This window comes from Drosophila mauritiana, chromosome 3R, assembly GCF_004382145.1.
Source record: "Drosophila mauritiana strain mau12 chromosome 3R, ASM438214v1, whole genome shotgun sequence".
Classification (NCBI taxonomy): domain Eukaryota; kingdom Metazoa; phylum Arthropoda; class Insecta; order Diptera; family Drosophilidae; genus Drosophila; species Drosophila mauritiana.
The window spans coordinates 14,287,558-14,312,526 of NC_046670.1; the positions used below are offsets into that span (position 1 = coordinate 14,287,558).

General features: G+C 45.9%; 8 protein-coding genes across 9 annotated transcripts; 2 read left to right on the plus strand and 6 right to left on the minus strand.

Annotated features, from left to right (window-relative positions):
• Positions 1-3,431: 3,431 nt before the first annotated feature.
• LOC117145178 (lipase 3) lies at positions 3,432-7,046 on the plus strand. 2 transcript variants are annotated; one of them, XM_033310728.1, is made up of 3 exons: positions 3,432-3,792; positions 5,501-5,670; positions 5,934-7,046. In XM_033310728.1, exons 1-3 carry the CDS (start codon positions 3,445-3,447, stop codon positions 6,874-6,876), a joined length of 1,461 nt encoding a protein of 486 aa, XP_033166619.1. In that variant the 5' UTR covers positions 3,432-3,444; the 3' UTR covers positions 6,877-7,046. The 2 variants fall into 2 exon arrangements, with proteins under 2 accessions (XP_033166619.1, XP_033166620.1); XM_033310729.1 differs by lacking the exon at positions 3,432-3,792 and adding an exon at positions 4,707-5,226.
• An 8-nt stretch (positions 7,047-7,054) lies between these two features.
• LOC117145179 (lipase 3) lies at positions 7,055-8,699 on the minus strand. The gene is made up of 4 exons (XM_033310730.1): positions 8,616-8,699; positions 8,501-8,560; positions 7,749-8,444; positions 7,055-7,686 (listed from the first exon to the last, which is right to left on the minus strand). Exons 1-4 carry the CDS (start codon positions 8,697-8,699, stop codon positions 7,234-7,236), a joined length of 1,293 nt encoding a protein of 430 aa, XP_033166621.1. The 3' UTR covers positions 7,055-7,233.
• Positions 8,700-9,317: 618 nt separating this feature from the next.
• LOC117146006 (lipase 3) lies at positions 9,318-10,895 on the minus strand. The gene is made up of 3 exons (XM_033311926.1): positions 10,562-10,895; positions 9,812-10,507; positions 9,318-9,758 (listed from the first exon to the last, which is right to left on the minus strand). Exons 1-3 carry the CDS (start codon positions 10,841-10,843, stop codon positions 9,369-9,371), a joined length of 1,368 nt encoding a protein of 455 aa, XP_033167817.1. The 5' UTR covers positions 10,844-10,895; the 3' UTR covers positions 9,318-9,368.
• Positions 10,896-10,939: 44 nt separating this feature from the next.
• LOC117146008 (lipase 3) lies at positions 10,940-12,296 on the minus strand. Its single transcript, XM_033311928.1, has 3 exons — positions 12,233-12,296; positions 11,484-12,179; positions 10,940-11,419 (listed from the first exon to the last, which is right to left on the minus strand). The coding sequence occupies exons 1-3, from the start codon at positions 12,293-12,295 to the stop codon at positions 11,012-11,014; spliced, it is 1,167 nt and encodes a 388-aa protein (XP_033167819.1). The 5' UTR covers position 12,296; the 3' UTR covers positions 10,940-11,011.
• A 210-nt stretch (positions 12,297-12,506) lies between these two features.
• Positions 12,507-14,040, minus strand: LOC117146007 (lipase 3). Its single transcript, XM_033311927.1, has 3 exons — positions 13,768-14,040; positions 13,012-13,707; positions 12,507-12,944 (listed from the first exon to the last, which is right to left on the minus strand). Exons 1-3 carry the CDS (start codon positions 13,828-13,830, stop codon positions 12,528-12,530), a joined length of 1,176 nt encoding a protein of 391 aa, XP_033167818.1. The 5' UTR covers positions 13,831-14,040; the 3' UTR covers positions 12,507-12,527.
• A 97-nt stretch (positions 14,041-14,137) lies between these two features.
• On the minus strand, positions 14,138-16,513 carry LOC117146004 (CCR4-NOT transcription complex subunit 10). Its single transcript, XM_033311924.1, has 6 exons — positions 16,356-16,513; positions 15,526-16,281; positions 15,134-15,461; positions 14,988-15,046; positions 14,581-14,931; positions 14,138-14,515 (listed from the first exon to the last, which is right to left on the minus strand). Exons 1-6 carry the CDS (start codon positions 16,442-16,444, stop codon positions 14,191-14,193), a joined length of 1,908 nt encoding a protein of 635 aa, XP_033167815.1. The 5' UTR covers positions 16,445-16,513; the 3' UTR covers positions 14,138-14,190.
• Positions 16,514-17,119: 606 nt separating this feature from the next.
• Positions 17,120-19,144, minus strand: LOC117146009 (sorting nexin-12). The gene is made up of 3 exons (XM_033311929.1): positions 18,661-19,144; positions 18,225-18,320; positions 17,120-17,957 (listed from the first exon to the last, which is right to left on the minus strand). The coding sequence occupies exons 1-3, from the start codon at positions 18,835-18,837 to the stop codon at positions 17,727-17,729; spliced, it is 504 nt and encodes a 167-aa protein (XP_033167820.1). The 5' UTR covers positions 18,838-19,144; the 3' UTR covers positions 17,120-17,726.
• A 261-nt stretch (positions 19,145-19,405) lies between these two features.
• LOC117146005 (V-type proton ATPase subunit B) lies at positions 19,406-23,421 on the plus strand. Its single transcript, XM_033311925.1, has 4 exons — positions 19,406-19,531; positions 19,604-19,730; positions 20,958-22,219; positions 22,284-23,421. Exons 2-4 carry the CDS (start codon positions 19,658-19,660, stop codon positions 22,419-22,421), a joined length of 1,473 nt encoding a protein of 490 aa, XP_033167816.1. The 5' UTR covers positions 19,406-19,531; positions 19,604-19,657; the 3' UTR covers positions 22,422-23,421.
• The last annotated feature ends 1,548 nt before the right edge of the window (positions 23,422-24,969 follow it).

Here is a 24,969-nt window from a genome sequence, read left to right on the forward strand (position 1 = left end):
GAACCACATTCTTAAATATATTTTTGTGATATGAAAACTATAAAAATAGATAAATATATCAACTAAATTAATTAACCATCTTAAAGACCCCATAACTGACTACCATTTCAGCAGCTGCAAACTCAATTGCTCTCATGGCGAATCAATATTTTCCTGGCTAATCATGACCAAACCAAACAGCTGACTCGAATTGATTTTCAGCCTCTCCAGTTTCTGTTTGTGAATGATTTGACTCGGCTGAGTTGGCCCAGTCTGAATCGGAGAGCAGCGCCAGAATCGAAAAGAGGTGGAGTGCCACTCTAGCTTCTGAGAGCTGCGGACCACGGGGGTCTTTCCCGGCCAAGTGATTGAATGGATGATGGTCTGGTAGGTCGACCAACTACTTGCCGGCTACATGGATGTGTGTGGACATGGCTGGCTATATGGGTATGTCTGCCTGTCTAACAGAATGCCCAAACTTCTCGTACGCCCGTTGACAACGACATGGACCACAGGCGCTTTACCTACTCACATCTGTGCGCGCACATACTAACTATATAGTTGTTTTGAGCTTTTCGTGTAGGCTTTCCCTGCAACATTTTCCATTACGTGATGTAGCCATTTCAATTTCAATGGGCTGGAGTCGCAGACGCTGGCCGGTCGGCCCACTGTTTATCTTTTATTGATTATGCCAGCAGGTAACCCCAGCCAAGTCGGGCCGGAAAATTTGCCTGATGTGAGTGAGTGAGCGAGCGCGCGCCTTCAGATTCAATTTAGTCGTTAAATATTTAGATTTTGTTATTGCCATCGTGGCTCTGCGGTGGACGATGGACGATGGATGGTGGATGGTGGACAGTGGACGGGAACAGGAAGGAATCAATTGGTTTCCCTTTGAGTGACCACGCTTAGTCATGACGAAAACGACGGCACTTCCTCCTGAGGCCTCGCTGGGTTCCTTTTGTTGTCGTCGGAGTCGTGGGGAGGCGGCTTTTTGTTATTGAGATTTTCTCTGCAGTCTTATTTGTAGGCATTCGACTGTTTTTTACGACCGCCGATTGCCTTGTTTGTCCGGCTAGGCGGCAGTTGTAAATTTCCTACGCCTGTGAGTCAGGCAGGCGCGGGCCAAAGTCGGGTAATTAGCCATGGCCACTGACTCAGGTAGACTCTCCTTGGCATCGCCTCCTGGCCAAGGCCGTCCTCCGCTGCCTGGTTAGGGTTAGTTACGAACGCATCAAGAAGCCATTAGCAGGGGATTAGCGAGGTGATCTAACGGCTAACTGATCATCCATCCAACCCGTCACTTTGCCCAGGACCTGGTGACAGTCATCGTCGGTCAGTTGGCCCACACAGCGAGAAATGGAACGGATATTTATGTGACTAATTTCAGTTTAAGTTACCATCTTCTGGCATGTTTCCCAGTATTATTGACCATTGTAAATGTATGATACACTATAATTGATTTATTATCAATCTTTATGCTAAATATCAAAATAAATTTTGAAAAATGTATATTATTTTTACAATATTTTTTCAAGTAATTAAGTTAATTAAAGGGAAAACTTTCCTTTTAAAATTAAATCGACTCCATTTTAAAATCACTTTTCCTTCCACGCCGAGTTCAATCACCATTGAGATTTATGAGCCCAAGACGTCAACGCGGATGGCAGCGCATTGATGATAAGCGCCCTTTTCGGATTAGATAAACCTCGTTGGGTCGACCGGAAACCGGACCGGCAATTCCATAGGGACTGGTAAAGAAAGAGCAAAAAAATAAAAAGAAAACGCAACCGAATGCATATCAGAAAACAGAGCACTTAAAGTGAAATGTCAGCTCATTGTTCGGCGGAAAAGCTAAACGCTCTTTGAATTGTGACCGACCGACACACACACAACCCATCCATCCGATCGTATGCATTATGCAGATCTTGTCCAGCTCCAGCTCCAGTTTCAAGTTCAATACAAAGTTCACACCACGCAGCTGTCAACAGTGAATGACTCTGCGGTCAACGAAAGTGATTTCGAATTCGGGGCATTGGTATTTGGATACTCTATCTGGTGTTGAGGTATTTTTCATTTTGGCACTGGAAGTTTAACCATTTCAGTTGGGGAAGAAGATATATGAGAGTGGTTTTGGTGGGAGGAGGTTCACATATGACGGTTAAGATCTCATATTTGGTACACAACAGTTAGGGTTTCTGTCAATGTTTTGAAATTGAATCGGTTAATATCGTTAAACAGCTCCGTTACTTGCGGTTTAAGCACCGAGCTTAAAAAGGAAAATAAACATCTGAGTTGATTAAATGAAATATGAACTCATCGCATAATTACCGATGGTTATCCATACCTGTTTACATAACAACTTATAGCCTTTGATTGCATCACGCGACTATCACTTGTGCGGGCAAACATTCAGGCCCAAATAAACAAACAAATTTGGCAATGAAGTGCGACATGGAGTATGCATTATGGAGTGTTTAGGCCTCAATTACATAGAATCCATTAGCCGAATGCGAGATGGCACCAAGTGAGAAAGAAAGTCCCAAGAGGTGGAGATGCCTTCGCGTTGCCCCTGGCCCCATGGACCCAGTGCCGTTTGATTGCCCACCTCAAGTGCCCCAAGTTTAATTGTCGAAACCAGTTAGCCAAACAGTTTACTTTATCCATGCGACAAAACACTGTCGCATGTGTCACAATAGGAATTAGCGTAAACTGTTTTAACGCCAAACAAATGGGCATTTGAGCTGTGCGCCATAATCATATGTATGAGCGACCCGCCTTGGGGTTTGCCCAACATGATGGTAGCGATGGGCTAGGTACCCTTTTTGGTCAAGGTAGTACAATTTAGTAGTGATGTATCCAAGAACAAGAGTACTAAAATTGTAATTAATATAAGTAATCAAATGAACTCATAGTACGCATATATGTAGTAAGATGTTGTGAGTGGTACATAAATCAATTAGTTAGGTACACTTAGTAAACTATTATAGTAGGTACTTAAACAAATGTTATTATGTACGATATTAGGTTTATTAATTAGATTGTTCATTTTATGCACTATTATTATATTTATTATTTTTATATTTAGTATTTAATTTATCACAAGAGGTTCTACGATCGTACTATCATATCATGAGTAAATATCCATCCATCATTGCTCGCTTAAGATAAGGTACTCCATGCCAAGTACCTCCGTGGGCAACACGGTACACTCGACTGTGTGTACCCCACATCACTGGGTAATCGCTCGGCGGCTTGGTGGGTTGTCCAGTACGTGAGCCGCGGCCGGTGGGTCAATGCCGCCAGTGGGGCAGTGGAGCGGCAGAGGTCCATTGATGAAACGGAGTAGAAGCCGTGTGCACAGCAGTTGAGTTCAGTTCAGTACCAACCCCTTGCGCAGTTGTTGACGAGCTATTAAAAAGCGATATAAACAAACAGAAAGCTCTCCAGCGATCCGCTGCTGAATGAATGGTGAGAGCAGCGGCGGTTCGGCGGGCGATCCGTCGATTGTCTTTCAAGTGGGCAAACATAAACACCAGAAGACTATGGGCATCCAAGCCTATGCCTCACATGCACACATGTACCCACTACATATGTGTACATACATATGTACATATTTATGCCTTTTGGCAAGTAAGTGCGAGTACTTGGGCCAGACCAGGCCACATCCTAAATAAGCAGCCGCCGTTTTCATTAGGCAACAGGTTATTGCAATTCAGCGAAAAAAACAAAACAGCGACCGACGACAACAATGCGACGAAAAACCACGTCGCAGCCACAGTCAGAGCCAACAAAAAAAATTGGTTAAAAAAGAAGGTAAGTAAGTAGCTCCCAAAAAATTATACACTGCTCGAAACCAATTGTCGCTTATGAATGCATTGTATGTGATGTGCATAACTTTCAACGGCACGTGAGCACATGCACATTGTTAAGCTTATTGGGAGTATTTATCATTGTTTATCATCCATCTTTTTGATGTGGCTTGAATGGCCAAGTGATGTTGGCCCTTTAACATTCTATGGTGCTGATCAGATGACAAAGCTGTGAGATGCCAAAGCTGTCAATCGGTGATGTGAATCATTTTCCGGGAATACAGATGGAGCTCTATAGCTCCCGAGTTTTGGCAAGCATAAATTAGGGTTATTGTTGAACAATTAAAGATATTTCTTAAGATATATGTATATTGAACTTCTGGAGGTAGAAAGATGTTTTATCTTCTGTTATTCAATACATTACTATATAGTACCATAAACTCTAGGACACATGATTCACGAAAGTTGAGCTCTATGTTGCCAAGCAGTCTTTGGTTTTTTTTCTACGCGACAAGGTCAATTTCACTTTCTTCAGTTATTGGGGGGGCTTACAATTTAATCTCATCTTGAGGTTGTTTCTGCGCCATTCGCCCACTGTACTTGCCGTTGACAGTTTTGGATAGCGTTCTCTCTTTCGCTAAGCTGTTATAATTGCTCAAATTGCCGTGGCAGCGTGCCAACTGATTGGATTTTTGTGGGGGTATGGCTTGGTGGAGGAGAAGGGTTGGGCAAATAGCTGAGGTGGGGGCGGTGGCGGCGGCAGGTGATATTACGCGCAGTGTATGCCGGCGGCTGCCGCCGAGTCAGACTCTTGGATGCGCCGCTGCTCTGGGCGCTCAGGTAACCCGAGTCGAGCGACTGTGCCATTCCATGCAGGTGGCTCACCGGTTGGAGCTCTGCTCCGCCGCCAAGCCGCTCAAATGAGTGGCAAGCCCTGCGAGCGGCGGACGCATGCGCAGTCGATAAAGCACATTCGGATCGAACACTAGCTGGCGGAGCAGCCGGAGACGAGGAAACGGCACTTCGATTGCAATTCCCATTCATATCCATTCAGACGGTTTTCAGTTTTCGGTTTTCGGTTTTGGTTTTGGCTTGGTTTCGTTTTCAGTTTGAGTTTCGGCGTTTTTGAAAGCTCTCTGCTGGCAGCGAAAGAAAGAAAGAAAGTGCTGTCTTTCGGTCTTAAAGCCGCCGATCCTTGGGCAGCTTTCGTTTTCATTTTCATTTTCGGTTTCGGTGCGATCGACTGCGAACCGGTTGGACTTCTGATCGGTTACCCAGTTACTTAATCCCAGCGTGCGTCGTTCATGTAACCATAATCCTGGTGACCACCACCATGCGACGGGAGCGAGTGGTGCTGCTGTGCCTGGCGCTGCTCGGATTGCAGCAGGTGTCCAGGGCCACTCTGCGTCAGTCGCGCGAAATCATCATCACAGATGCGGTAGGTGTTCCTGGCCAAGATCGTCGAGTGCAAATGCGAATGGTGATGAAGAGGGGCTGGATTAGGGGTAAGCCCCAGGTCGGCTCGCCAACGGAATTCCTAATTAACCAAGTGTCACAACGCACGCGTCGCGTGGCCTCCAAATGTCAAGCGCCGAATGTGCCAACAATTTGTGTTTGCATTTCGGATTTTGGGCCGAGTGCCTTGTCCTCGCTTCCTGCCTCCAGTTTGGCTACCTGTTGCTCACCTGTTCGTTGTCTTTGGTCCGTTGCAGGTGCGGCGCATCCAGAACGACGGCTACAACGTGGAGCGCCACTCGGTGACGACGAAGGACGGATATGTGCTCACCCTGCACCGCATCCCGCAGGTGGATCCCGAGCTGGGCAGTCTGCTGCGACGCCCTGTCGTCTTCCTGCTCTCCGGACTCTATGCCTCGTCGGATGTGTGCGTAGTATAGTAAACCACATTCCTAATAGGTACTTCCGCTTGCGGAAGATAAAAATCATTGGGAGATCCCTTATAACTCCATGCAACTATCCCATATCAGTTTAAAAGGAACCGGCTTATTGTGAACTATTAATCACGATTATTTAGAAATACATATCTTAGTGCTATGATCTGATTGGGAAACGCCCTAATTTATATATTTCAATAGCATTCCGTTCTTTTAGTAACTGCAGATTCCAATACCGCTTTCTCCTTTTCAGGTGGCTGCTGAACGGGCGGGAGGACTCCTTAGCCTACCTTCTTTGGCGAGCAGGATACGATGTGTGGCTGGGAAACAATAGAGGCAACATCTACTGCCGGAAGAACATGTGGCGGAACACCACAGAGCGGGAGTTCTGGGACTTCAGCTGGCACGAGATGGGTGTCTACGACTTGCCAGCCCAGGTGGACTACGTGCTTCGGACAACCGGACAGAAGGCGATGCACTTCGTGGGCATCTCGCAGGGCGGCACCGTCTTCCTGGTCCTCAATTCAATGATGCCGCAATATAATGCCGTCTTCAAGAGCGCCACCCTGCTGGCCCCGGTGGCCTATGTGAGCAATACAAAGAGCGGGCTGGCCAAGGTCATTGGTCCAGTGCTCGGCACCCGGAACTATGTCTCTAAGATGCTCGAGGGCGTCGAGATGTTCTCCACGAACAAGTTCTTCAAGAAGTTCCTATCGATGACGTGTCTGGAGAACGAAAAGCCCCTGGTCTGCATTAGTCGCCTGTGGCCAGCCGTTGGCTACGACACCCGATTCCTTAACAAGACGTTATTGCCCGACCTGATGGCCAACTTTCCGGCGGGCGGATCGGTGAAGCAGCTGATGCACTACTTCCAGGGCTATGTGTCCACCAGATTCCGGCAGTATGACTACGGTCCCGAGCGGAACTGGCTGCACTACCAGCAATTGGAGCCTCCGGAGTACGCGCTGGAAAACGTGTCCACGCCAGTTACGGTCTTCTTCTCGGAGAACGACTACATTGTGGCGCCGGCGGACATCTGGCGATTGCTCACCCGGTTGCCCAACGTGGAAGCCGTGTACAAGGTTCCTTGGAAGCGATGGAACCACTTTGACTTCATTTGCGGATTGGGGGTCAGGGAGTACATCTTCGACAACATTGTGCTCTCCATGAACCGCTACGAGCAGCGGCGACGCTGATGAAAGCCAGGATGTCGTAGGATGCCGGTGGATCACAGCCAGAACTATCACTAGTGCCAAAAACAAATTGTAGAATTACGAAACGGAGTCCGCGTTGAATCAGCTAGATCAACCATGGATATATGTACTGATTAATAAATAAATAATTTATAGTTTAGACCAAATAAAAATCCAAATCTTTTAATGGCTAAGAAGGCAACTCTTTTTTGGTATAACCATGCAAATAATTATTTGACAATTCTGTCCTAATCATTATTATAATCATTATTACATTATAGCAATATATACATTATTTATTTCGTTTTTAATTTGCTCGTGCTATCAACACTTTTTAAAACAATTATGTTTCCCCAATTATTAAAATTCATTTAGAAGTGCATCAACACTGATATCACCCTTTATATTCCCAATTTTTTGCTTTAGATCTTCTTCGTAGGTCTCGATAATCTGGATTGCTGGATTATTAATCAATTCATTTAAGTTGTTCGCTAGAAGGAAGTCCATGTGGTTCCAGGTTTCATCCGTGATGTGATGGGGGACAGCGTAAGGCAACTTGCTGGCTAGGGCTAGGACGTCCCTCGGAGAGATGGTTCCATCGTCATCGCTGTAGAAGATGTGGATGGCGGAGTGCGGACGCACCAAATGCAGGGGATAATCCGGGGGAGTGTTTTGCCTGTAAATAAGATAGTTCATTCCGAATCCAAAGTCGTATTGTCGGAATCTCCCGGAGTCCTTGAGCTGGAAGAAGTGCCTCGGCTGCCTGGTAGAAATCCCAGCCGGATGAGTGGCAATCAACATAGGAATGAGGGTCTGGAAAAGGTAGTCAAGTTTATACATAAGCTTGACTAGCCTGCTCTCCACTTTTCACACACCCTGTTCATGTGCTGGGATACTCGTCCATTGGTTAGGAGATACAGAGCGGTGCAAACGTCCCTCACGCCAAGAATTTTGCATATGGCTGATACCGCGGAATTCAGCAACTTGTGATGGGGCAACAACTCAATGTCCGGCAGAAGGCTAAAAAGAGGCTTCATTATCTTATGACCCATGGAAAGAGAATGTCTCAAGAAGGCAGGCGGGGCCAGTAGGATTGTGGTCCTGATCCGTTTATTGTACTCCGGTCTCATGCTGAGCATGACTAGCACGGATGTGCATCCCTGAGAGTGACCCACATAGTGCAAGGATTTCTGTTTCGTGGTGGCCAGGATATGGTCAACAGTGGCGGGCAAGTCCTCCATTCCGATTTCATGCCAGCTAAAACGCCAAAACTGCAACAGCCAGGCCTTGAGTTTGAGATGCTTCCTGGAGTACCGGGTTCCGCGACAGTTTATCAACCACACATCGTAGCAAGCATCGGCCAACAAGAAGGGCAGTCCATTGCGGGGTCCAGTTAGGAGCCATGAGTCCGCGGAGCCAGTCATGCCATGGTTGATCAAAACAACTGGCTTTGGCCCGTTACTTCCACATAGCTGTGATGATGGGATTCGGAAGACCGACAGTATGTAGCCATCCCTGGTGACCACAGTGTGCGTTTCCACCGGATAGTTGTGACTGCTTATGATGTCCACCTATAGGAAAAGGGATTACTAACGCCTCCAGGTGGAGTCAACTTCAACGTACTCACCGCAGTTATTACTTTGGTGCGATGATGAATGTCGTAAAGCGAGTGATTATTCCAGTTCACCTATAAAGCATCCTTGTGGTAATATCCTTACGTTTTGTTCAACTATTGCACCTACCTCAGATAAGGCTGGGCTGTTCGATAGCCACACAAAACAAATTCCAAGCAATGTCGGCAGCATCTGGTTGAGAAATGACTGCATTTTTCATGGATGATTGTAAGAAAAGGCCGAACTAATCCGTTTTGTTTATTAGCATCTTATTTTTACAGAACTGCAACTACAATATTTCGTATCTGACATTTGTGCTAGTTTTACCCGTTACTCGTGGATTAAAATGTGCAAGTTAGTTTGTCTTTGGGGCATCATTTAGCTCGGCCCGAAAGTATGCACGTCAATTGGCCATTCCTGAGGACGAGATAAATGGTAGCTAAGCCCTAAAAATTATAGTTATCTCACCAACTGGTGGATTTGTAGAGCATACAGATCAGATGCGAAATCCTGAACCTAGTCATACAATTTAAAACCGATGATTAAGACCCCGTAGTAAAAGCCCTCAGTACAACAAGACCCGGAAGCACCGTTGATATATGCCATCCTTTTGATGTTGTATACATTTTACATTATTTTTATACATTTACACGACATGTAAGCTGCTTGTCAAGCAGTGCGTAAAGGAAGAAAATAAATCTTAAGTGGCAGGCAGATTACGAAAAAATAACTATATATGTATACTAATGCTAAGGAACAGTTTTTATACAATATTTTTTTAGAGTCATGAAAACATAACAATATATATAAACGTAGTTATTTATTTTAGACAATTTAAGTAAAGACTTTGCAAATAGATACCATTATTTAATGTATGAATATCTATCTATTCTCAAAGCGATCAATAACTTTGATAATTGGTTCATTAACAACATTTTTGATTAATTTGGCGAACAAAAAGTCCGCGTGGCTCCATTTTTTAAAAGCAATGTCATGCAACACCACCTGGTCCAACTTGCTGATCAGGGTGTGGATGCCTTTGCGCACCACCAAGTCGTCACCATGGCTGTGGTATATTTGAATGGGCGACTGGGGACGGACGTTTTCCAACGGATAGTCGGGAGGCGTAGACTGATTGTATAGTTTATTGTTTTTCCAGTCTCCGAAGTCATACGGACGGAATTTTCCAGATTTCCAGAGTTGCAGAAAGTGCTTTAGCTGTCGAGTGGAAATCGCACCAGGATGCGTTGCTAATATCAATGGTATGGCAGTCTGAAAGTGTTCATCAAGGTACAATTTGGAAGTTGGAATTCATTGTGGCTTACAATATTCATATACGGTGTTGGTACTTCACTGGCCATTGCGAACATAAAGGCGCAGAAATTTTTAAAGTTTGAGTTTTTGCAAAAAGCCGATAGGAGGGATCTTATAGGATCTAAGGGGCCAAAAAAACTACTGTCCTTCATGCTCATAATGATGTTCCCAAACATTTTCAATAGCATGTTCCTTGCGTGCTTCATGAAAACGGCGGGGGCCATCATGTTGGCCGTCTTTATCATCCGGTTGTACTCCGGCTTCATGCTGAGCAGGACCAGTAGTGTGGTGCATCCCTGAGAATGGCAAACGAAATGCAGCGCCTCCTCGCTTGTCGTGGACAGGATGTAGTCGATCATGGCGGGCAGGTCCTCCATTCCCATTTCATGCCAGCTAAAGCGCCAGAAGGCATCTTGGGAGGCATTCAGGCGGATGTGGCGCTGCGAATAGCGGACTCCCCGGCTGTTGCTCAGCCACACGTCGTAACAGCGATCGGCCAGCATGAACGGAAGTCCGGTCTCCGGTCCCGTCACCAGAAAGGAATCGGCCAGGCTGATCAGGCCGTGCTGGAGGAGGACAGATGGCTTGAAACCGTCCTCCTTGCAGTTGGGTGATGAGGGAATCCGGAACATATCTAGAATGTATCCATCTGCAGTGCGAACCGTGTGCGTCTCCACCGGGTAGCCGTGCTTGTTTATAATACGAACCTAAGAAAACGGTCTTCGAACATGAGGTGCCACTTGACAATTTTACCTACTGACCCCAGTTATCACCTTGATGCGGTAATCTTTACCACGACCCGTAAAGTTTTGGAGACCAAACTTCACCTTCGGCATACCAGAGACGATCAGAAGCCAGTCGAAGAAAATCACGAGCTCCATCAACAACATATTGCACTGGTTTGAATGGGTCGCTTGTGATGAGATGCTTTGAATAGTAGAACTAATTCGCAATTTACCATAAGCTTGCCGAACGACATAGCCATGAGGAAATTCAGTTGCGCTATAATCAAATGGCATGTAACATGCTTTAAAATATAACATAGATAATTACTGTATATGTGATTGATTTAAAGCTTCTTAACTTAAAAACCTGTGACTGTTGTTTAAGAAGTTGTGATAGAGTAGCTTCAATGAACATTCGTTTATGAAGGGAAAGTTTATTTTTCATCCAGCATTATAGACATTCATCATTCCATATGGAAACTCTTTTCATGTGAATGTAGGACTGCTGAGTCGCTCAAAGCTTCTGAAAATTTCAATCACCGGCTTGTTGATTACGTCAGCAACGGTCATGGAATGCACGAAGTCCGTGTGGTGCCAGCCCGGTGTGGAGATGCGGTGCATCACCGCCTCCGGCACTCTGGCGGCAAAGTTTTGAATATCCTCTTTTGCTGTGGAACTGTCATCGTCGCTGTAGAATATGTGGACTGGCGTCAGGGGACGGACGTTGCTCAAAGTATAGTCCGGAGGTTCTAGGCTCTTGTAGTGTATTAAGTTCCTCACGATCCCGAAATCGAATTGTCTGAACTTGCCGCTGTCCGTGAGCTGGATGAAATGCTTTGGCTGGCGGGTAGAAACTCCCGCCGGAAGCGTGGCGGCAATCAGAGGAATAACGCTCTGAAAACAGTGATGTTTTAAATAACCATATGTAAAATATTATATATTCTCTTTGTGCACTTACTGTGTTTAGGTGTTTGGAAATTTTTCCGTTGGAGATCAAGTAGAAGGTTGTGCAGAACACCCTGGCAATGAATAGTCCGCACACATTACTCAAGAGTTTGTTAAAAACTCCGTTGTGGTACATGTACTCTTTGTCGGGCATAGCCATGATAAATCTCCTAAAGATGGTCTGCGAAAGGGTGCTTGTGTGGCGCATAAAGACAGCCGGAGCTAGTAGGACTGCGGTCTTGACCAACTTGTTGTACTCCGGTCGCATGCTGAGGAGCACCACCAGCGTGGTGCATCCCTGCGAGTGACCCAAGAAGTGCAATGCTCTCTGCTTCGTGGTGTCCAGAATGTAGTCTATGAAAGCAGCCACGTCCTCCGTTCCAATCTCGTGCCAGCTGAAGCGCCAGAAGGCATCATTGGAGGGATCCAAAGACACGTGGCGTCGGGAATACCGAGTGCCCCTCGAGTTACTCAGCCACACATCGAAGCAGGCGTCGGCCAACATGAATGCCAATGAATCCTGAGGTCCGTTCAGCAGGAAAACATCCGAGGACGCGGACATTCCGTGCTGAAAGAGAACCGCCGGCTTTGGTCCAGATTGCTGACAAAATTTAGAGCCCGGTATGCGGAACGCGTTGAGGTAATAGCCATCTCGTGTGAGCACTGTGTGTACTTCTACCGGATAGTTGTGCGAGGCTATAATTTCGGACTTTGATAGGAGGATTTAAGACATGGACTACGACTAATGATGCATGTGCTTACTGTAATTAGTCCCTTGGCAAGATCAATACAGAGACATAAGAGTATAAACGTTTTGTACGACATTTCGAGGAGGAATAAGTGAATAAATCGCTGATATATGGATAATATATGTATCGGTTTAAAGATAGAGCTAATCTAATTTATACATTGCCTCAAAGAAATCAATATGTAACGCTTGAACGTAAAATTTTGTGGGGAAAACTCTCTAGTTAATGCAGTATTTTACAGTTTAGAAGATAACCTACTCTTCCGTAAAAGACCAGACGTAGTCGATCATGGCGGGCGGTACTCCATATTATTTATTATAGACTTCCTCACAGTCGATAGGTTGCTCAAACCTTTTAAAAATTTCAATGACCGGCTTGTTGATCACATTAGCGACGGTCATGGAGTGCACGAAGTCCATGTGGTGCCAGGACGGTGTGGAGATCCGATGCATCACCGCCTCCGGCAAGCTGGCGGCGAAGTTCTCAACATCCTCCTTTGCGGCGGATAGGTCATCATCGCTATAAAATATGTGGACTGGCGTCAGAGGGCGGACGTTATGCAGCGGGTAGTCGGGAGGTGTGAGGCTCCTGTAGTTGATCAAGTTCCTCAGGATCCCGAAATCGAATGGTCTGAACCTGCCGCTGTCCGTCAGCTGGATGAAGTGCTTGGGCTGCCGGGAAGAAACTCCAGCCGGAAGCGTGGCGGCAATCAGAGGAATCGCACTCTGGAAGTGTTGATGTTCAGAATAAATAACATATATATATTTTGCTCCATTCGACTTTGATACTCACTGTGTTCAAGTGATCTGAAAACTTTCCGTTGACGATCATAAAAAAGGTCGAACAGTACACCCTCACAACGAAAAGCCCGCAAATTCTCCTCAGTATTTTATTCAAAATCCGGTTGTGGAACATAAATTCGCAGTCGGGCATCGACATTATGAGCGTCCTGAGAAAAATTTGTCCCAGCGTGTGTGTGTGACCCATAAAGACGGGCGGACCTAAGAGGATTGCGGTCTTTACCAACTGGTTATACTCCGGACGCATACTGAGGAGTACCACCAGCGTGGTGCATCCCTGTGAGTGACCCACGTAGTGCACCGCACTTTGATTTGTGGTGGCCAAAATGTAGTCAATGAAAGCGGCCACGTCCTCCGTTCCAATCTCGTGCCAGCTGAAGCGCCAGAAGTTCTCATCGGAGGGATCCAAAGACACGTGGCGTCGGGAATACCGAGTACCCCTCGAGTTACTCAGCCACACATCGAAGCAGGCGTCGGCCAACATGAATGCCAATGCATCCCGAGGTCCGTTCACCAGGAAAACATCCGAGGAGGCGGTCATTCCGTGCTGGAAGAGAACCGCCGGCTTTGGTCCAGAGTGCTCGCAATAAATTGAGTTCGGTATGCGGAACGCGTTGAGCAAATACCCATCTCGTGTTACCACTGTGTGAATTTCCACCGGATAGTTGTGCGAGGCTATGATGTCGGCCTTGGAAAAGAGAGCGTAGCATTTGCCTATAGCTATAATTATTGACTAAAAAGCACTTACAGAAGTTATTCCATTGACTATTTGAGTACAGACACTCAGAATGACAAGCGTTTTATACGGCATTGCGAGTAAGAGTAACTTGCTCAAGTCAAAATGATTCTGACCCAACTTTTAAAATTCCTGAGATAGATACTTAAAATTTAAGTGTCCAACGCTTTAACGTAGAGGGTAATCTAATTTGTAGAATTCCTATGAAAAATTCTCAATGACTGGAGAATGCAAAAGTTCAACGTAAGATATTGTAAGATAAGCTCTGTATACAAAAAGAGAAGCATATATAGATTAGTTAACAGACATTTTTTCATGCACCTTGTATCCCTGTAAAATGCTGAAAAACTGATGATCGCCAAATAAATAGTTTTGCTTCCTCTTCATTTCATTCTCGCACTTTAATTCCGTCTAGTTATATACACAATTTGTTGTCTAACTCGGCGTCCCGCCAGGAACGGGACCCGTCTTGAGGTCCATGAAGCGTCGCAAAGCAAGCGCCTTGTTGGCCACCAGCGAATGGGTTAAATTGGCCAGGAGTGCTTTAGCTTGAGGCAGGTCGTTCTGTAGAGCCATCGCAACAGCCAGATTATACCGCACAACGTTCTGAGCGGCGTCCACCGACTTCAGTTGCCAGTCACGCGTCTCAAAATCGAAGGCGTTCAGTGTGCCCACAAAAGTAGGGTCCAAATGGTCGCGTGCCTCGGCTGCCTTGTCCATAAGCATCAACGCCTCGCCAGCGTACATGTGGCCCAGCAATCTGAAGAAAAAAAGGGAAATACGTTAAATCAAACATGGGAAGATTCAATAGAAACTGTATAATACTTGTGCGCATCGGACAGGCGTTCACAGGCCAGCAGTTTTTCCGACATCTCGAGAGCGGTCACATGATCGCCTAGGCGCAGCGAGACGAAACTGTGAGCAGCATATATGGCAGCCATCATGTTTTCCAATGACTCTAGGCTGACCGGCTTCGAGGGATTGCAGAAGTTATTGTCCTGGGGATGACGCCAACTCTCCTGAGTTGGGTCCTTGGGTTCGGGTGCTTCCACATCCTCCGAGGAGACCGCCGCCATGTGGAACCTCGTCTTGTAGTGTTGCGTTAGCGTCAGCGCGCTACGTAGACACAAGGCAGCGAATTCCAGCGTGGGCTCTGGCACTCCCGCCGATTGAGGACTAAAAGTAGGAAAGGGTTACTATCAATGGACGAAGCCAAAACAAATAGCACTTACGCGTATGGCTTTGTTGATGGCGTTTCTGACTGCGATTGGCGCTCCTCCTCCACTAGTTTCTTTAAAATAAAATAATTTAAGATATTAGACAAATACCATATGGTGACACTATTGTACTAGAACATGTTAGTGATAAGTTGCCTTACCGCCTCGTGCTCCATGATGCAGGCCTCAGCCATGCGCAGCCAAAGACGTGGATTGCTGTGGAATTGCTTAACGGGAACCAGAAAGCACTGAAACGCCTCCTTGGGGCGGCGTAGGTGCAACATAGCCACGCCGAGGTTATAAAGGATCTCGCAGGACCGTGCCGAACTCATGGTCTGCAGCGTACTCTGGCGCAAATTTCGAGCCAGCTGCTGGTCAAAGTTGAGCGCATTTTGGAAGAACTTGGCGGCGATGGCATAGTGGCGCACTCTTAAGTGTATCACTCCCATATTGTTGGCAATGCACGTGCTCAGCTGGGGCGTTACAGTGCTATTAAGATAGACAATAAAATAGTATGTATTTTATGAACTTATAATAAAGCAAACTAACTCACCCCGCTTGTGTACACTCGTTATTGATTCGCATCAGCTGCTTGGCGGCCATCTGAAAATCCTTCATAATGTAGTACTGCTGAGCCTTCAGAGCAGCGTACTCCGGCGTGCCGTCTTCCTGAATAACCACCGGTTTTCGGTTGAGCACGAGCGTAATTAGCTGCAAGAGCTGCAGACTACCGCCCAGACCGGGCACAGCTCCCTCTACAGCTGCTCCTCCTGGTGTGGCCACAACTGAACTATTGGTGGCCGCCGTCGGAGGTGCTGTGCCAACAACAGCTGCCTCTTCGGCCGCATTGCTGCTAGGCGCTGTGGCCACCAGGTTAAGCTTGTACTGCAAGTAATCCAGAAAGGCCTCGGCTCGGTTTAGTTGATTGGTGGCCAACAGCAGCTGTAGCTGTAGTGTGGCCACCAGCGCTGCCATCGCCTTCTCCAGGGCCTCCAGACGAGACACTAGTGGTGCTAGTCTCTCCAGTGCCGTGCCGAACATATGTCGGTGATAATAGATGACCGCCCGGTTGTAACGAGCAACAGTGGCGGCGGCCGCTCCCTGCTTAAGGCTCAGCCCGCTGGACACCTCTCCGGGCGCATCTGCATCGGCGGTTAGGGCCTCCAGTTCTTTCAGCAGGACGGAGTGTTGGGTGCACCCGGTTTTGTAGTAGCTGACTACCGCCCGGTTGTGCCGCAGGACAGGACCACTGCTCTCGCCGCGTGTCTCCAACTCCTGGAGCAGTTCCAGGCAGCGATCGAACTCCGAGCTGAAATGAGGAGCAGCCGGAAAGGAGTGGCGGTTATGGGTGCACTTCCCGATGACACGCGGATGCCCACTCACTTGTTGAACTGCTCGTGCGCCTGGCACAGCAGACTGTAGTTCTCGTCCTCGCCGTCCTGCGTTTTGGTGGGGGATTCCGCCGAGTCCATGCCAAAAATAAATAAAAACAAAAAAACCGAACCAATCCACAGATGACACAGCGTTGCCAGAAATAACAAGCGCAGCGTTGCCACTTTTAACCGTAACTAAAACGGTTAACCTTATTAATAAATAAGTTTATTTTTAAGTTCGTTAAATTACTTATTAAATCTCTTGTTAATTGATAAAAAAATATATTTTTAATATGAACAAATTAAAATATATTCAATATAAAATTTAAATTTTACAATGGTCAAATCGGCTTTTTGCTGTCGATAGGTGGCAGAACATCACTAGTACAGATTTGCAGAGCGCGAAATTTAATTTTCTATTATCACATAATAACCTATGATACCTTTATTAGTGATGTGTGTTTGTGATGATATATAATATATAGAATATCCATTTATCATTTACAATATTTTATCAACCTATCCACCCACCTGTACTTGATTATCCCTGCTTTCCAAATAAGTTTCCTGTTGCAGCATATTGTTATTAATCCTCGCCTGGTTTAGCTAATGGGAACTCGACAGATTCACATTGACCAGTTAAGGCTCCAACCACCGTCCCGCAGAATAATTGGCTAGATAAAAAGGTTAGTATTATATACAGAACTCAACTCGAACTCAGTATCGCATCATATTCCACCACATTCAAATAATATCAGCAGTTCAATATTTTTGAATTATTTTAATTTGATTCGAAGTACAATATTATTCACTAAACTGTTTCAAAATATTCAATAATTTGCATACACTTACAAGGGATGGATTTTGGGGTCAGGATGGCTCCCTTATTTTATTTGCTGCTTCATTACCGCTGCAATGGTTCAAAACGAAGAAACTGAGGGTCGGGAAAATGGGAGGGGCAGCTCCTACTTTCGAGACTCATTTAGCGAGGGCGTAGTAGGCATGTCTTATGTACACTATTCGTAAATATCTGTATTGTATATAATATATATATATATGTATGTATATTGTTATGTATACCATATAAACTTGAATTTAGCATTAAAAATTCCCAATGCTGGTTTTTAACTAATCCCCGGGGGGTGAGAGGGGCTCAACATTAACTGAGCAGCAGCACTTCCCGCCTCGTATCGCGTCGCATAACAGATCCCATCTACTCCAACCTACATCATAGCTCCTCTGCTCCATTCTCCTCCAATCCGGGCAAGCACACACATTCACACGGCTTCCCTAAACATTTCGTAGCGGGTTTGTTCGTTCGAGTTTTTGCTTCATTGCATTGCTATGGTTAGGGGGTTTCGATTGCGCCGGACTAAGCTGCTTATGTGTTGCGAATCTTGCCGGGCACGTAGTTCTTATCTATGACATTCTCCTGCAGGAACATATGCAGGCAGCGCTCGTTCTGCGCCAGCGGATGTCCGGCTATCTTGTTGATGAAGGCCTCCAGTCCCTTGCGCCGCTCCTCGATGAAGCTTTCGTCGAAGATGCCCTCGTCGCCGCGGAAGGGCATCTGCCGCTTCCAGGCCTTTCCTGGGAGTGGTGGCACCACAATCTGCGGGGATATGTATGTTCATGATTAAATAATAATTAATACTCTTCAGGCGCCTATCGAAGTTTCCGTTTTCACATATGCAACTCAGGTTTCAGTTTCAGCTTAAAACTTTTCTAGTGGCTTCTTATACTGCCAAAGTATTATTTCGTAATATAGTGATTCTATATAAATTCATTCTGACTAATGCGGATTTAAATAACTCAACGATTTTTTGATTCTATTAAAGTGAAAACGGAGGACTTCCGGCTGCATCACACTTGTCCGCACCTTGCTGTCCCGCTCCAGCTCGTTCCGCAGCCACTCAAAATCGCTGTAGCGTCGCCTCACACTGGACTCCTTAACCTTGAAGACGGGCAGATTGGTCTGGAAAACAGAGATGGTTAATCATATGTAATGGCCAATCTTGAAGGGAACTTCAATGAAAGGTCGGTGCTGCATTAAGGCACCCGCATGTCGCATTTCCGTGACTCAAGCCCCGAATCAGTGCTCTGCACTTGTGACTAATATTTATCGGCCGGCTCGCTTTATAGGCGTATCACCCGCACTCACACACACACACGCACACATGCACAGCGAGACAAAGTCGCACGAACACATGCACACAAGTGTGTGAGCGAATTCCAGCGATTATCAATGGTTTTTTCGGTGAATTTCGGAAGGTGCATAGGTGGTGCCCCCTTGTACATGTACTCCGATCACTCACCCGCATCCGGACCTCGTAGTCCGTGTAGCGCTTCTTGCCAGCCGCCATGGTGGTCAGCGGATTGACCACGTCGATCTCCAGGAAGTTGGCGGGCACGGCGTACGCATCGTCCAGCGTTTGCTTCTTCACGTTCAGGCGGCGGGTGGCGTCGGCGGTTCCATCGGACTCAACCATCATAGTGGTGCAATGCCAGGGGCTCCGGATCGGCAGAGCTATAGACGCCCCTTTTATCGGTTGGAAGAAACGGGTTTTGCACTGGCTATCTCTCTTTGTGTACTTCTTTGTCGCGGCTCGCTGCCTCCGATGTCCCGGATTCTGGTACTGTGCAATTGCTGTCCCCGAGCACTACTCTGTTTTACTTTCTGGGTGTCCAAGTACCGCAGCGGGTAAACAACTTTTGTAATTTAATTAAAATTGTTCCATTAAAAAACTTTCCAATAATTAACAGAACTGTGCTGTGTGAGTTAACAGTAGGGGTGGTACAAATCAATGCTTCCAAATTTATCGATAAAGTACAGAAACATGGCAGCACTCCGTAGGTGGAAAACATAGCTAACTCCAGTGTAGGAAAACAAACTTATGAATGCGGAGCTGCTATACCTATTTCGGGACCGGTTCATACGGAAATGTGGCAGCCTTGCTGCGGTGTGGAACTCTACTATCTGCCGACACTAACAACTAGTGTTGCTAAGATCGCTAAACAGAAATATCCTAACGCGTGGCGGGTCATGTGACGGCACGTGACGTCACAGCAGATTCACATTCAGCAATACTTTCAGTTCCAGGGCAATTTTTCCTCGTACTCGCAACGACTTCGCAGGCCAAAATTTTGCGTGTGTGTCGCTCAGTACTGTTCCGTAGCTGAAAAATTGTACGTGCTTGCAGAATAATTAATAACCACGTCCGAATAGTGGCTAATAGCTAAAATCGTATCTAATTGCAGCTCGAAATTTGCAGTGCACTTTCAAGGTAGAGGCGCAGAAAAAGTCTATTCAAGATGAACGCCCAACAAGCCCAGCGGGAACATGTCCTCGCCATCTCCCGGGACTTTATCTCCCAGCCCCGCTTGAGTGAGTAATCCACGGAATTTGCAAATAAGTGAAATATCGAGAAATGCATTCGCAACCCAATCAAGTGACCGAAAAAAACCCAATAAGAAAATGCCAAGAAAGTCCGCCATGACAGTTTGCACGTATCTGGTGTGAGGCGGAGTAGAGAAAAAATCAATATATTCTTGCGACACCCACAAAAACACACAATTAACAACGTAACAGATAAAACCTATAGCACAATATTTCATATAGAGCTTTAAATGTTCTCCGCTGATCAGATCGTAATGGGGAGCACCTCATAATCATGGTTAACGCTTATTGAAAATTTTCGCCGTCACATGACCGTTCGCTGCTCAGCTGTTTGCGTTTGCCATTCAACGTAGAACGCACACACTCATAGGCACCTGACTGCGAACGGGGTGGATGGCATAAGTGACGATTGATCGGTTCGGTCGGCAACTTTAACTACTTTTTATTGTGGAGGATATTTCAATGTTTTTTATGTTGGCCCTATTCATGTGTCAAATTAGTAGACATTGTGGATAAATAGTTCTATGTAGTTTTATTTTTTTATAGACGAGTGTTGCATAAAAGCCAGTTATTGCCGGTTTGCCATTTAATGGAATTTTCTTTATCTTCGCTGCATTTTTCAATCCTTTTTCCTATCTAATTCCTATAAGATTCCAACTGCAGCTCGTGGCAAGGGCTATAAAACCAGTTGGACAGTCAGCTGACATAATTTACCCTCCCAGTCAACACCCCCCTCGCGCCCACACTTTTCTTTTGACGTTTGCTTTCTTATCAGATTCCGACTTTCATGTGAGCATTGCGCGACTCGTGTTTTTGTTGGAACTATATCTAATTGGAAGACGAAGAAAGCAATGTGCTACAAAGTAAAATTATTAAAACTTCGATTTTATTGAAAAAAAAGAAAAGAGAAACAAATATTTATTTAGATGTCCAATGGCATCTATAAAAAACAATTTATAATTGTCTCTTTAAAAAGTTTCAAATTTTTATGATAACTTCGGTGATTTAATTAATGAGCTAATGAACATTGTTATGAAACAGCAACGATTAATAACTAGTCTTGGGTTTGAAAATATAAGTGTAATAAGATATGAATATAAAACTATTCCAGCAACTTTTTGAACTTTAAGATTTCTGATATTGATTGAGCTGACTAAGAATGGATACGCATAGTTTAACGCTAAAATTAATCATTTAACTCACTTTCTTCGACAGCCTACAAGACTGTGTCTGGTGTGAACGGTCCCCTGGTCATTCTTGATGAGGTCAAGTTCCCCAAGTTCGCCGAGATCGTGCAGCTGCGTCTGGCTGACGGTACTGTGCGCTCCGGACAGGTGCTCGAGGTGAGCGGCTCCAAGGCCGTGGTCCAGGTGTTCGAGGGCACCTCGGGCATCGATGCCAAGAACACGCTCTGCGAGTTCACCGGCGACATTCTGCGCACACCCGTGTCGGAGGATATGTTGGGCCGTGTGTTCAACGGTTCCGGCAAGCCCATCGACAAGGGACCCCCAATCCTGGCTGAGGATTTCCTGGACATCCAGGGCCAGCCTATCAACCCCTGGTCGCGTATCTACCCCGAGGAGATGATCCAGACCGGTATCTCGGCCATCGATGTGATGAACTCGATTGCCCGTGGCCAGAAGATCCCCATCTTCTCCGCCGCCGGTCTACCCCACAACGAAATCGCCGCCCAGATCTGTCGTCAGGCCGGTCTCGTCAAGCTGCCGGGCAAGTCCGTGCTGGATGATCACACCGACAACTTCGCCATCGTGTTCGCCGCTATGGGTGTGAACATGGAGACTGCCCGATTCTTCAAGCAGGACTTCGAGGAGAACGGTTCCATGGAGAACGTGTGTCTGTTCTTGAACTTGGCCAACGATCCGACCATCGAGCGTATCATCACTCCCCGCCTGGCTCTGACTGCCGCCGAGTTCTTGGCCTACCAGTGCGAGAAGCACGTGCTGGTCATCCTTACCGACATGTCCTCGTACGCCGAGGCTCTGCGTGAGGTGTCTGCTGCCCGTGAGGAGGTGCCCGGTCGTCGTGGTTTCCCCGGTTACATGTACACCGATTTGGCCACCATCTACGAGCGTGCCGGTCGTGTGGAGGGACGCAACGGATCCATCACCCAGATCCCCATTCTGACCATGCCTAACGATGATATTACCCATCCCATTCCCGATTTGACCGGTTACATTACCGAGGGCCAGATCTACGTCGATCGTCAGCTGCACAACAGGCAGATCTACCCACCAGTCAACGTGCTGCCATCGCTGTCGCGTCTGATGAAGTCTGCCATCGGTGAGGGCATGACCCGCAAGGACCACTCTGACGTGTCCAACCAGCTGTACGCTTGCTACGCCATCGGCAAGGACGTGCAGGCCATGAAGGCTGTGGTGGGTGAGGAGGCCCTGACGCCCGACGATCTGCTGTATCTGGAGTTCTTGACCAAGTTCGAGAAGAACTTCATCTCGCAGGTGAGTTGAACGCGGTGGATATTAAGTGGGCTTGTTACAAAACTTTCCTCTGTACCATCTGCAGGGCAACTACGAGAACCGCACTGTCTTCGAATCCCTGGACATCGGCTGGCAGCTGCTGCGTATCTTCCCCAAGGAGATGCTCAAGCGTATCCCGGCCTCCATCCTGGCCGAATTCTACCCTAGGGACTCGCGCCATTAGATTCTGTTTATTGTTTTGTTTTTGATTTTTGTCCAAAATTTTGTTTCATTCATAATTTAAGCTGGCGGCGACGCAACGTGCGGCGCGTCTCCACCTCCTGCAATATCCGCTGTGTATGCGTCTATATATACATAAACCACAATTAAACCACAAAATATCTAATCTACGTTGAGAGCCCGGATACGTGTATCTCGGAGCGACCCAGCGTAGCCAAAACAATAACTAGTTAAATATCGTCCAAGCGAGCAAACCTACTCTAAAGTGTGTGTTTTAGTATTGAAGTCCCGTCTTGCAATGTACATAAATTGAATTGCCTAATGATTGTCGTTACTCCCGCCAACACACTGTAATTTCACTTGTTAAAGTTTACTATTTTTGTTAGGTTTTAAGTGTGTATGCTCTTTGAATTGTTTATATTTTTGTCTAATCATTTTCGCATAAAGAATCGTAGCATTCCAACAAAAATTAACAATTGCCTACCTTGTGTTACTTTTGTTTGCTCCCCTGTTTTTCTTACGTTAGGCGTTTCACCAGTTCGCACAAGTATTAAACAATCCCCGCCCCCCTGTTTTCCGTATTGCCCCCGTCCCTGCACCGAAACCTTGTGAACAATTTGTACAGCAACTCAACTAAACAATGGAATATTAAGTGCAAAAACAATGCTTTAATGCAAATAATGTTTTAAATGTGGAAATCTGCAAAAAGTATAAAGATCTATAAAATAATACTGTTTGTTTTTCGTCTCTAAATTAATGAATATTACATAAAGTTGCATAAATTAATATATATTGTTTGTTGTCTCTGGTCACAAGAGTGAATGGGGAAGTCCTCTATGATATGGCCCAATCATTTCAGCAACGACAACTTAACAACCATGAACAGAAGCCGAAACAATAAGTGTTGACATAATATGTATTTAAAGAAACTAGTTCATGTATATGTATAAACTATAGAACATTTAAACGATGAATAAACTACACACCAAATCATGTTAAATAAAGTCATACATGTTTATTTCAATTGCGGGTAGTTTGAATGAAATTCAATTTAAATTTTTTGAGTTGGATGAATTCTGGAATCCATTTAAAACGAATAAGTCTATGAAACTGCATGGACTCTATATTATTTACACATTATTGTTAGTTAGAGAACTGAAAGCTTTTTAGTTACCATGTTTGACTTATCGAAAGCTTTTACTTACTGTGGTTACTTTTTCATTTCTTATGAAAGACTTGCGTTTATAATACTTTTAAATTCTGTTATAAGAATTAAATTTAAATTAAATACTAGAAATAATGTCAGACACTTTCCAAGGATTTGCTTAAAAACTTCTTCAATACTAATTGGTAATTCAGGAGCTCTCCCTATCGACTCTGCATAGTAACCACCCAAATTCTCCTCCACTTAAGAGCGCTGGACAAGTTTGCCATTGACTTTGCAAATTTATGCAATTATGCCAAAGTTTTTAATGAGTTCTAAATGAAGTTAAAAATTCGGTTGACGCCAGTGGTTTTGATGGTGTAAAATACACCCACCAGCAGAGAGCACACCAAAAAAAACTTTCTTTGGCTTAAACAAAAGAGAGAAAAACGAAAAACGGAAAACGGAGCCAAAGTTTTGGCCAATTGCTTGGACCTCCTCTGTTTTTTCTATTCGGCTTAATTTCGGTAATCAAAGCGATGCTCGACTGGATGCCTTAGGTTGAAAATGGCAAGCTGCTTAGCTTTGCTGCAATTTAAGCGGCTTAAATTAAAATGGGCGCAATGCAGAGACAATGGGAGCTGGCCACGCCCCCGCCTGGAGGAGGACTAACTGGGACAACCGGCCACCCTCTACGCAAAGGATTATTATCTGTATCTATCTAGACTGCAGCACAGTGGGCTCATGACAAGGCTACTACAGATGGCCAATGTCAAAAGCTCCGGCTCAAGTGGGCCGGAAGTGGGTGTGCGGAAGCGAGGAGGAGCAGCGAGGCCAGGAGGAGAAGGAGGTGGTGAAGGGGAGCAGGAGCAGGTTGCAGTCCCGGTGCGAGCTCATTTCGAGACGTTTGTCTGGCATCATTATGAGGCCCAGCTCGTCAAAGTTCACGGTCATGGTCAATGCAAACTGGGCCCACTTGGCAGGCACTGTAGTCCTGCCTCCTTCTCCTTCTTGCTCCTCGCCACTATATCCCCGTTATCCCCTCATACGTTGCCTCGTTTCCGGTCGATTTATGCGGCAGCAAGAAACCACTTAGAGATCTGGCTGCCTCCCAAGATGTCGCCTCTGCGGACAGGATGCGGTTGAAAATCGGTGCGATTAATGAACTCGCGCTAAAGGTTCGTTAATACGCATTTGCAAAACGTTTGAATGTGGATTTTAATGAGCCCACAGGGAGGTACACTGAAAAAATCTTAAAGCGCTTTAGGGATTCATTATTTACCCAAATATATACGGGTATTACAAAACTGCACCCACTTTTCTGCCCGTGCACACAGGCTGAAATAGCATAAGACATGAAAGGCCGCAATCAGCCCGCAATGCCAAGGACTCGGCTTATCCCCAGAGC

What these genes read in the sequence shown, in the direction of transcription:
- LOC117145178 (XM_033310728.1), top strand. Translation starts at nt 3,445, where the DNA reads ATGGTGAGAGCAGCGGCGGTTCGGCGGGCGATCCGTCGATTGTCTTTC. An exon ending in AAAATTGGTTAAAAAAGAAG is followed by an intron (nt 3,793 to 5,500) that starts GTAAGTAAGTAG and finishes GGTCCGTTGCAG; the next exon opens with GTGCGGCGCATCCAGAACGA. An exon ending in CTCTATGCCTCGTCGGATGT is followed by an intron (nt 5,671 to 5,933) that starts GTGCGTAGTATA and finishes TCTCCTTTTCAG; the next exon opens with GTGGCTGCTGAACGGGCGGG.
- LOC117145179 (XM_033310730.1), bottom strand. Translation starts at nt 8,699, where the DNA reads ATGCAGTCATTTCTCAACCAGATGCTGCCGACATTGCTTGGAATTTGT. An exon ending in ACAGCCCAGCCTTATCTGAG is followed by an intron (nt 8,561 to 8,615) that starts GTAGGTGCAATA and finishes GATGCTTTATAG; the next exon opens with GTGAACTGGAATAATCACTC. An exon ending in GCACCAAAGTAATAACTGCG is followed by an intron (nt 8,445 to 8,500) that starts GTGAGTACGTTG and finishes CTTTTCCTATAG; the next exon opens with GTGGACATCATAAGCAGTCA.
- LOC117146006 (XM_033311926.1), bottom strand. Translation starts at nt 10,843, where the DNA reads ATGTTATATTTTAAAGCATGTTACATGCCATTTGATTATAGCGCAACT. An exon ending in GCATCAAGGTGATAACTGGG is followed by an intron (nt 10,508 to 10,561) that starts GTCAGTAGGTAA and finishes CCGTTTTCTTAG; the next exon opens with GTTCGTATTATAAACAAGCA. An exon ending in CAACACCGTATATGAATATT is followed by an intron (nt 9,759 to 9,811) that starts GTAAGCCACAAT and finishes GAACACTTTCAG; the next exon opens with ACTGCCATACCATTGATATT.
- LOC117146008 (XM_033311928.1), bottom strand. Translation starts at nt 12,295, where the DNA reads ATGTCGTACAAAACGTTTATACTCTTATGTCTCTGTATTGATCTTGCC. An exon ending in TTGCCAAGGGACTAATTACA is followed by an intron (nt 12,180 to 12,232) that starts GTAAGCACATGC and finishes CTCCTATCAAAG; the next exon opens with TCCGAAATTATAGCCTCGCA. An exon ending in TTTCCAAACACCTAAACACA is followed by an intron (nt 11,420 to 11,483) that starts GTAAGTGCACAA and finishes CACTGTTTTCAG; the next exon opens with AGCGTTATTCCTCTGATTGC.
- LOC117146007 (XM_033311927.1), bottom strand. Translation starts at nt 13,830, where the DNA reads ATGCCGTATAAAACGCTTGTCATTCTGAGTGTCTGTACTCAAATAGTC. An exon ending in TAGTCAATGGAATAACTTCT is followed by an intron (nt 13,708 to 13,767) that starts GTAAGTGCTTTT and finishes CTCTTTTCCAAG; the next exon opens with GCCGACATCATAGCCTCGCA. An exon ending in TTTCAGATCACTTGAACACA is followed by an intron (nt 12,945 to 13,011) that starts GTGAGTATCAAA and finishes CAACACTTCCAG; the next exon opens with AGTGCGATTCCTCTGATTGC.
- LOC117146004 (XM_033311924.1), bottom strand. Translation starts at nt 16,444, where the DNA reads ATGGACTCGGCGGAATCCCCCACCAAAACGCAGGACGGCGAGGACGAG. An exon ending in GCATCATGGAGCACGAGGCG is followed by an intron (nt 15,047 to 15,133) that starts GTAAGGCAACTT and finishes TTTATTTTAAAG; the next exon opens with AAACTAGTGGAGGAGGAGCG. An exon ending in CCATCAACAAAGCCATACGC is followed by an intron (nt 14,932 to 14,987) that starts GTAAGTGCTATT and finishes TCCTACTTTTAG; the next exon opens with TCCTCAATCGGCGGGAGTGC.
- LOC117146009 (XM_033311929.1), bottom strand. Translation starts at nt 18,837, where the DNA reads ATGATGGTTGAGTCCGATGGAACCGCCGACGCCACCCGCCGCCTGAAC. An exon ending in ACTACGAGGTCCGGATGCGG is followed by an intron (nt 18,321 to 18,660) that starts GTGAGTGATCGG and finishes TCTGTTTTCCAG; the next exon opens with ACCAATCTGCCCGTCTTCAA. An exon ending in AGCTGGAGCGGGACAGCAAG is followed by an intron (nt 17,958 to 18,224) that starts GTGCGGACAAGT and finishes ATATCCCCGCAG; the next exon opens with ATTGTGGTGCCACCACTCCC.
- LOC117146005 (XM_033311925.1), top strand. Translation starts at nt 19,658, where the DNA reads ATGAACGCCCAACAAGCCCAGCGGGAACATGTCCTCGCCATCTCCCGG. An exon ending in TATCTCCCAGCCCCGCTTGA is followed by an intron (nt 19,731 to 20,957) that starts GTGAGTAATCCA and finishes TTTCTTCGACAG; the next exon opens with CCTACAAGACTGTGTCTGGT. An exon ending in AGAAGAACTTCATCTCGCAG is followed by an intron (nt 22,220 to 22,283) that starts GTGAGTTGAACG and finishes TACCATCTGCAG; the next exon opens with GGCAACTACGAGAACCGCAC.